The 9,123-nt window shown below is 65.8% G+C and overlaps 1 protein-coding gene across 1 annotated transcript; it reads right to left on the bottom strand.

The window, feature by feature from the left end:
* Positions 1-316: 316 nt before the first annotated feature.
* Positions 317-8,388, bottom strand: TBX6 (T-box transcription factor 6). Its single transcript, XM_050952448.1, is given in 9 exon segments — positions 317-534; positions 536-647; positions 2,010-2,232; positions 2,391-2,458; positions 2,619-2,689; positions 2,775-2,918; positions 3,167-3,434; positions 7,005-7,263; positions 8,068-8,388. Coding segments are annotated over 9 exon segments (1,458 nt in total). The 5' UTR covers positions 8,198-8,388; the 3' UTR covers positions 317-351.
* Between the last annotated feature and the right edge of the window lie 735 nt (positions 8,389-9,123).

Here is a 9,123-nt window from a genome sequence, read left to right as displayed (position 1 = left end):
TTTTTAAAACGGTAGGAAATTTCCCCATGTTTGCTCATGCCCCCGCCCCTCAAATCAGCCACTGGGGGGAGGGGACCAAGGCTGTAGGGGAGCAGATAACAGGGAGGCAGCGATAGCAGGGTTGCTGTGCAAGGGGCAGATAACTGGGGGAGGGATGGGGTTGGGGGAAGCAGACAATGAGAAGGCGAGGGCTGTGGGTCAGGTTGAGGGGTGTATATTTCACCCCATCTCTCTGCCCCAGCCGGTAGCTGCAGGGAAGGGTCTGGGCCCCCCTTGGAATAAATTAGTCAGTTGCAGTTGGGGGGGTGCTCCCCTGGGTGAGGGGGGTGTCAGCTGGGAGGAGCCCAGCCCTCAGAAGAGGCCCTTGCTGCCCCCCTCGATGTAGCCAGCAGGGGGGCCGGGTGGGGCATAGAGGCGAGGGGGCGGGTAGGGCAGGAAGGGGGAGAAGCAAAGGTCAGGTGTGGGGGGGCCGTCCAGCCCTGCCCCCAGCAGGCAGCTGACATCCAGCCCATAGGAGGGGTAGGTGAGGGGGGGGGGCGCTGGTGGTTCTGCAGTTTGATTGGTCAGGGGGTGGCTTGGCAGAAGGGCAGCTGGGGTCCCCCATGGGCTTCGGGGCAGCAGCTGCTTCTGGAGCGGCACAGGGTGAGCTGCAGAGAGAGAAGAGGGAGGTTAATGGAACAGCCCAGCAGAGGGAGGATAATGGAAAAGCCTGTTGGGTACCATAGCAGGCAGGGGAAGGGAACAGCCCAGCAGGGGGAGGGGGAGGGAACAGCCTGTCAGGTGCCATACTGGGAGGGTGATGGAACAGCCCGGCAGAGACGGGGGAGGGCAGTAGGACAATGGAACAGCCCGGGAGGGGAGGGGATCACAGGGCTGGAAGGGGCCTCGCCAGGCGTCTAGTCCCGTCCCCTGCGCCCGGGGCAGGACACAGGGTTTTCTAGCCCATCCCCAGCAGGGGTTTGTCCACCCAACCGGCTCTTAAACATCGCCAGTGACCGAGATCCCAGCACCTCCCTGGGCGAGTTACCCCAGCGCTTAACCACCCTGACCAGTCGGACGTTTTTCCTAACGTCCAGCCTAAGCCGCCCTGGCTGCAATTTCAGCCCATTGCTCCTTGTCCTGTCCTCGGGGGCTAAGAACAGTTCTTCTCCCTCCTCGTAACAAGCTTGGACATACATGAAAACTGTTCTCATGTCCCCCTGGGTCTCCTCTTCTCCACTGCACAAACCCAGTGCTGTCAATCTCCCCTCACACCTCACGTTTTCTAGCCCTTTCAGCATTTGTGTTGCTCTTCCCTGGACTCTCTCCAGTTTGTCCACATCCTTCCTGCAATGTGGCACCCAGAACTGGACACAACCCTCCAGCTGAGGCCGGAGCAGAGCGGAAGAATTACTTCTTGTGTCCTGCTCACAGCACTCCTGCTGATACAGCCCAGAATGATGTTCACTTTTGTTGTGGCAGCGTCACACTGGTGATTCATATTTAGCTTGTGATCCACTCTGACCCCCAGACCCCTTTCCGCAGTTCTCCTTCCTAGGGGGTCATTGCCCGTTGTGTGTGTGCAACTGACTGTTCCTTCCTAAGGGCAGCACTTTGCATTTGTCCTGATTGAGTTTCATCCTGTTTACTTCAGGCCATTTCACCAGTTTGGCCAGACCACTTTGAATTTTGATCCTAGCCTCCAAAGCACTTGCAACTACAGCTCCCAGAAGGCACGGTGCCATGCTAGGGAAATGCAGTGTGATGTCACAATCGGCTGATTCATGACGCGATACTGAACCAAACCTGATCGCTTTCCAATTGTCCCTGAGTGAGAGTCAAAATTTTTGGGCAACAACTGGAAATTCCCAGCTGGAAATTTTGATTTTTGTGAAAACTGCATTTTTTGACAGACAATTCCTGACCTGCCTGTGACCTCTGACCCGTGGACCCCCCACCCTGTGGGTGTAGGTAAGAGGCCCTCCCGTGCCCCCATAACCTCTGGTGCCCAGTATGATCCGTGCACTCACCTGGCATAGCCGGTGGGCCCCTGGGGAGGCTGCAGGCCGTGGAAGGCAGCTGGATGCTGGATGTATGCCTCGGCACTGGGGTTCACCCCCCCTAGGGGGTACCCCAGCTCCTCATTTCCACGGGGAGGGTAGGAGGAAGAGATGGGGTGGAAGGAGCAGTCAGGGGGGGCTGGTGGCTCGGGGGGCGGGCCCTGGGTGGAGTCGCAGGGACCTCGCTTGCAATCTGGGGGGAAGAAAGAAGCAAAGGGTTAATGTTGGGAGATGGGGAGGGGCAGTGAGGGGAGGCTGCTGTGATGAGGGAAGGGGTGGTGCATGGGGCAGGATGGAGGGGGAGAAGGCACAATGGGTGGGGGTGCAGTGGGAGGGTTGGGGGTCCCATACCAGCCTCATTCCTGGTAGGTTCAGCCACATTGCCCCTCATCTTCCTCTTGATGCGGGCATCTCGCTCCCTGGGGGGGGAGAGATGGGGGGTTACTGGGCTGCTGGCTCCACTCCCCCCGATCCGGCCTCCATCCAGTGCCCACCTTCCTCTTCACATTCCCCTGCGGCTCCCTCAGTTGGTGCCCCCCCGCTCGCGTTTCCCATCCTAGTACCCCACAACCCTGGCACCTCTTGCTGTTCATGCCGTTCTCCCGGAAGCCTTTGGCGAAGGGGTTACTCTCAATCTTCATCTGGGTGATCTGGAGGGGGGACGAGGGAAGAGGAGGGTGAGTGAGAGCCCTGGGGGGGCAGCGGGGGGGGGGGCAGCAGTGGGGGTGGGCTCACCTTGGGGCTCTGGTAGGCGGTGACAGTGAGGAAGGCCGTCTCAGGGAAGGTGAAGGAGGCGCAGCCCCCGCCACGTCCCCCCAGCCCTCCTGCTCCCACCACGTGCACGCGGGGCTGGTAGCGGTGCATGGAGTGCAGGATCAGCTGGGGAAGAGACAGGGGTTAGACATGGGCACCCCCACCCTGCGCCCCCTCCCCGCACAACCCCCTGCTTCCCCACATTCTGCCCCACCCCTCTCCACCCTAAGCCCCAACTCTCTGCTCCCCATGCCCCACCCCTTTTGTCATAAGCCCCTCCCCTGCTCCCTAGGCTCCACCCCACCATACTAAGCCCCTCCCCTCTGCACTCCGAAGCCCCTTCCCCACTCTTTGCCCTGCCCCTGCCCACTTACGTGGCCGTGGGGGTCCAGCGTGTTGTTGGTCAGCTTGAGGCGGTGGAAGGACACGGGCTGGCGCATCCAGTGGGCGCCGGAGGCCGGGGAGTCGGGGTGGATGTAGACCCGGTCGGGGGGGGGCAGCTCGGCCTTGCCACTGGCCTCCCACCGCTGGCCCTGCCACTTGTAGCGCGAGGCCCCTGCCGGCACCATGTCCACCAGCAGCAGGTACTTGGCCTCAGGGTCCAGGCCCGTCACCGCGACCTTCAGCTGGGGGAACATCCGCCTGCAGGGATACGGGGGGCAGGAGTGAGGGGGCGGAGGGATATGGGGGTGTGGGGGCTCTATGGGACGGAAGGATACAGGGGCAGGGGTGCGGGGGTGGAGGGATATGAGGGTGTGGGGGCTCTATGGTGTGGAGGGACATGGGGTGTGGGGACTCTATGGGGCGGAGGGATACGGGGGCAGGGGTGAGGGAGCAGAGGGATATGGGGGTGTGGGGGCTCTATGGGGCTGAGGGATACAGGGGTATGGTGGCTCTATGGGGCAGAGGGATACGGGGGTGTGAGGGGCTCTATGGGGCGGAGGGATACGGGGGTGTGAGGGGCTCTATGGCGCGGAGGGACAGGAGGGTGTGGGGGCTCTATGGAGCGGAGGGATACAGGAGTGTGGGGGATCTATGGGGCAGAGGGATACAGTGATGTGAGGGGCAATGTGGGAAAGAGGGATACGAGGGTGTGGGGGCTCTGGGATGCAGAGATATGAGGGTGTGGGGGCTCTATAGGGCGGAGGGATAAGAGGGTGTGGGGGCTCTATGGGGTGGAGGGATGCGGGGGTGTGGGGCCTCTATAGGGTGCAGGGATATGAGGGTGTGGGGGCTCTATAGGGCTGAGGAATAAGAGGGTGTGGGGGCTTTATGGGGTGCAGGGATACGGGGGTGTGGGAGCTCTATGGGGCGGAGGGATTCGGGGCTGTGGGGGCTCTATGGGATGGAGGGATACGGGGGTGTGGGGGCTCTATGGGGCGGAGGGATACGGGGGTGTGGGGGCTCTATGGGGCGGAGGGATATGGGGGTGTGGGAGCTCTATGGGGTGCAGGGATACGGGGGTGTGGGGGCTCTATGGGGCGGAGGGATGCGGGGGTGTGGGTGCTCTATGGGGCAGAGGGATACAGTGGTGTGAGGGGCTCTATGGGGCGGAGGGATACAGAGGTGTGGGGGCTCTATGGGGCGGAGGGATACGGGTTGTGGGGGCTCTATGGGGCGGAGGGATACGGGGTGCGGGGGCTCTATGGGGTGCAGGGATATGAGGGTGTGGGGGCTCTATGGGGCGGAGGGATGTGGGGGTGTGGGGGCTCTATGGGGCGGAGGGATGTGGGGGTGTGGGACCACTATGGGGCGGAGGGATAGGAGGGTGTGGGGGCTCTATGGGGCGGAGGGATAGGAGGGTGTGGGGGCTCTATGGGGCGGAGGGATGCGAGGGTGTGGGGGCTATATGAGGTGCAGGGATATGAGGGTGTGGGGGCTCTAAGGGGTGCAGGGATAGGAGGGTGTGGGGGCTCTATGGGGCGGAGGGATGCGGGGGTGTGGAGGCTCTAAGGGGTGGAGGGATAGGAGGGTGTGGGGGCTCTATGGGGCGGAGGGATGTGGGGGTGTGGGTGCTCTATGGGGCAGAGGGATACAGTGGTGTGAGGGGCTCTATGGGGCGGAGGGATACAGAGGTGTGGCGGCTCTATGGGGCGGAGGGATACGGGTTGTGGGGGCTCTATGGGGCGGAGGGATACGGGGTGCGGGAGCTCTATGGGGTGCAGGGATATGAGGGTGTGGGGGCTCTATGGGGCGGAGGGATGCGGGGGTGTGGGGGCTCTATGGGGCGGAGGGTTGTGGGGGTGTGGGAGCTCTATGGGGTGGAGGGATAGGAGGGTGCGGGGGCTCTATGGGGCGGAGGGATGCGAGGGTGTGGGGGCTATATGAGGTGCAGGGATATGAGGGTGTGGGGGCTCTATGGGGCGGAGGGATATGGGGTGTGGGAGCTCTATGGGTTGCAGGGATATGAGGGTGTGGGGGCTCTAAGCGGTGGAGGGATAGGAGGGTGTGGGGGCTCTATGGGGCGGAGGTATATGGGGGTGTGGGAGCTCTATGGGGCGGAGGGATGCGGGGCTTTGGGGGCTCTATGGGGCGGAGGGATGCGGGGGTGTGAGGGCTCTATGGGGTGCAGGGATATGAGGGTGTGGGGGCTCTATGGGGCGGAAGGATGCGGGGGTGTGGGAGCTCTATGGGGTGGAGGGATAGAAGGGTTTGGGGGCTCTATGGGGCAGAGGGATGCGGGGGTGTGAGGGCTCTATGGGGCAGAGGGATACGAGGGTGTGGGGGCTCTATGGGGCGGAGGGATACAGTGGTGTGAGGGGCTCTATGGGGCGGAGGAATGCGGGGGTGTGGGACCTCTATGGGGTGGAGGGATAGGAGGGTTTGGGGGCTCTATGGGGCAGAGGGATGCGGGGGTGTGGGGCTCTATGGGGTGCAGGGATATGAGGGTGTGGGGGCTCTTTGGGGCGGAGGGATATGGGGTGTGGGAGCTCTATGGGGTGCAGAGATACGAGGGTGTGGGGGCTCTAAGGGGTGGAGGGATATGGGGGTGGGGGGGCTCTATGGGGTGGAGGGATGCGGGGGTGTGGGGGCTCTATGGGGCGGAGGGATATGGGGGTGTGGGGGCTCTATGGGCTGCAGAGAGATGGGGGTGTGGGGGTTCTATGGGGCGGAGGGATACAGAGGTGTGGGGGCTCTATGGGGCGGAGGGATACGGGTTGTGGGGGTTCTATGGGGCGGAGGGATATGGGGTGTGGGAGCTCTATGGGGTGCAGCGATATGAGGGTGTGGGGGCTCTATGGGGCGGAGGGATGTGGGGCTGTGGGGGCTCTATGGGGTGCAGGGATATGAGGGTGTGGGAGCTCTATGGGGCGGAGGGATACGGGGTGTGGGAGCTCTATGGAGGGGAGGGATAGGAGGGTGTGGGAGCTCTAAGGCGTGGAGGGATAGGAGGGTGTGGGGGCTCTATGGGGCGGAGGGATATGGGGTGTGGGAGCTCTATGGGGTGCAGAGATATGAGGGTGTGGGGGCTCTAAGGGGTGGAGGGATAGGAGGGTGTGGGGCCTCTATGGGGCGGAGGGATATGGGGTGTGGGAGCTCTATGGGGTGGAGGGATGCGGGGGTGTGGGGGCTCTATGGGGTGCAGGGATATGAGGGTGTGGGGGCTCTATGGGGCAGAGGGATATGGGGTGTGGGGGCTCTATGGGGTGGAGGGATGCGGGGGTGTGGGGGCTCTATGGGGTGCAGGGATATGAGGGTGTGGGGGCTCTATGGGGCAGAGGGATATGGGGTGTGGGAGCTCTATGGGGTGGAGGGATGCGGGGGTGTGGGGGCTCTATGGGGTGGAGGGATAGGAGGGTGTGGGGGCTCTATGGGGCGGAGGGATACAGGGGTGCGAGCGCCATGTGGGACTATCTGGGCGTAGGGATCTAGGGCAGCGAGAGGCCCCATGGGGCAGAGGACTGTGATGGGGCAGATGTTGGTGGAGGCCGCAGAGTCGGGCAGGGGTTGGAGGGATCCGGTGGGTCAGGGACTCCTGTGACCCCTAAAATACAGCCTGGCTCCCCCCACCTCTGCTCCCCCGCAGCCCCCCCATGGCCATTCCCCCCACGGACCCCCCCCACCCTGGAGACCCCCCCACGGACCCTTCTATCCCCATGGCCCCTTCCCTCTCCCACAGCCCCCCCCGGACCGTTCCCCCCCCGGACCCCCTGCCCCAGGGGCCCCTCACGGACTCTTCCCTCCCCCAGGGCTCCCCCGACCCCCCCTTACCGCCCCGACTTGGTGATGATCATCTCGGTGCCCAGGGCGCAGAACCGCTTCCAGAGTTCCCGGTTCTCCAGGCTCATCCGCACGCTGGGGGGCAGCCGGGGGGGTTCGGCCGGGGGCAGCTGCTGCCCGCCCCCATAGGGCAGGGGTGGGGCAGGCAGGGGCAGCGGGGGTCCCGAGGGGGAGGGGCCTAGGAGCCGCCCAGCCCGGTCCAATGCGGGGCAGAAGGGCTCGAACTTGGGGGCTGAGACGCCGTCCAGATCTGGGGGGTCAGAGACCGTCAGAGAGGGGCTGCGGGGTGGGAGTGAGGGGCATCGGCAGAGCTGGGGGGGGCAGGACTGGGCTGGCAGGGGCTGCGGGTCAGGAGTGAGGGGCACCGGCAGAGCTGGGGGGGCAGGGCTGGGCTGGCAGGGGCTGCGGGTCGGGGAGTGAGGGGGCACCGGCAGAGCTGGGGGGGCAGGGCTGGGCTGGCAGGGGCTGCGGGTCGGGAGTGAGGGGCACCGGCAGAGCTGGGGGGCAGGGCTGGGCTAGCAGGGGGCTGCGGGTCGGGAGTGAGGGGCACCGGCAGAGCTGGGGGGCAGGGCTGGGCTGGCAGGGGCTGCGGGTCGCGAGGGGGGGCACCGGCGGACTTGGGGGGCCCAGAGCTAGGGTGCCGGGGGCTGCGGGTCGGGAGCGGGGGGCACCGGCGGACTGCGGGGCAGGGCTGCGGGTCGGAGGGGGCAGGGGGGGGGTCACACTCTCTGAGGCTGCAGGAATCTCACATCTTGTTGCCAATCCCTCCCCCCCCCCCGGCCATTTGGTCACTATGTGGTGCTAAGAGCCCAGCCGTCCGCCGGGGGGGGGGTGCAGGGGACTCTCCAGACACCCCCTGCCCCAGGGATCCCCACAGGGCTGCCCCTTGGTGCCCCTCTGCCCCGCATCCCTTCTCAGCCCCCCGGATCCCATGTCCCCCCATTTCCACCTGCTCCCCAGCCGCCCCTGGGGCCCCCCCGCCCCCCGGACGCTTGTGTCCCCTCCCCCAGCTCCCTCTGCTCTCCTCCCCCGAGCCCCCCCCCGTCCCTCTCACCTGGGTAGCGGAAACCTTCGTACTGGGCCCCCTGCCCCTGGGGGAAGCCGGCCGCCAGCCCCCCCTGGGGAGCGGGGCGCAGCGGGTAGGACCCCCCGAACTGCGGGAACAGCTCGGACGGGTGGTACATGCCGACAGGCTAGGTGCCCGGACGCCTGGGTTCTCTCCCGGCTCCGGGAAGGGAGTGGGGCTGATGGTTGGCGAGGGGGCTGGGAGCCCGGACGCCTGGGTTCTCCTGGCCCAGGGGACGCAGCGCTTCTCTGCTCTGGCTGCTCCCCTGGGCGCAGCCCCCTATTTATGGGCCTCCCGAGGAACTTTGAAGTGAGACCCCAAATGGCTCGTTGAGAGCGGGAGGGGCCGGAGCAGGCGGGGGGCTGGGCTGGGGCTGTGGGGCAGCCCGGGGGGCAGCGGCTGGGGGGGAGGGGACTTCACAGGGAGAAGCGAAAGTGGCAGATGGACAGGACTCCCCCCAGCTTCGCCAGTGCCCCTCACTCCCTACCTGCATCCCCCCAGCTCCGCCAGTGCCCCTCACTCCCTACCTGCATCCCCCCAGCTCTGCAGGAGCCCCACAGCCCCCCCCAGCTCTGCCAGTGCCCCGCAGCCCCCCTGCTCCCTCAGCCCCGCCAGTGCCCCTCACTCCCGTCCTGCAGCGCCAGAGTTCCCCCCAGCTCTACCAGTGCCCCGCAGCCCCCCTGCCCCCCCAGCTCTGCTGGTGCCCCTCAGCCTCCCCCAGCTCTGCCAGTGCCCCTCACTCCTAACCCGCAGCCCCCTGCCCCCTCAGTCTGCCAGTGCCCCTCCATCCCGACCCACAGCCCCCAGATCGCCCAGCTCTGCCAGTGCCCTGCAACCACCCGCTCCCCCCCCCCCGACAGTTCCGCTGGTGCCCCGCAGCCCCCAGCTCCTCCAGTGCCCCGCCGCCCACAGCTCTGCCAGTGCCCCTCACTCCCGCCCCACAGCACCTGTCAGCGCAGCCCTGCCGGTGCCCCTCACTCCCTACCTGCATCCCCCCAGCTCTGCAGGAGCCCCACAGCCCCCCCCAGCTCAGTCAGTGCCCCA

The sequence above is a fragment of the Gopherus flavomarginatus genome, chromosome 5, assembly GCF_025201925.1.
Source record: "Gopherus flavomarginatus isolate rGopFla2 chromosome 5, rGopFla2.mat.asm, whole genome shotgun sequence".
NCBI classification, from domain to species: Eukaryota; Metazoa; Chordata; order Testudines; family Testudinidae; genus Gopherus; species Gopherus flavomarginatus.
This window is presented reverse-complemented; position numbering and strand designations above follow the sequence as displayed.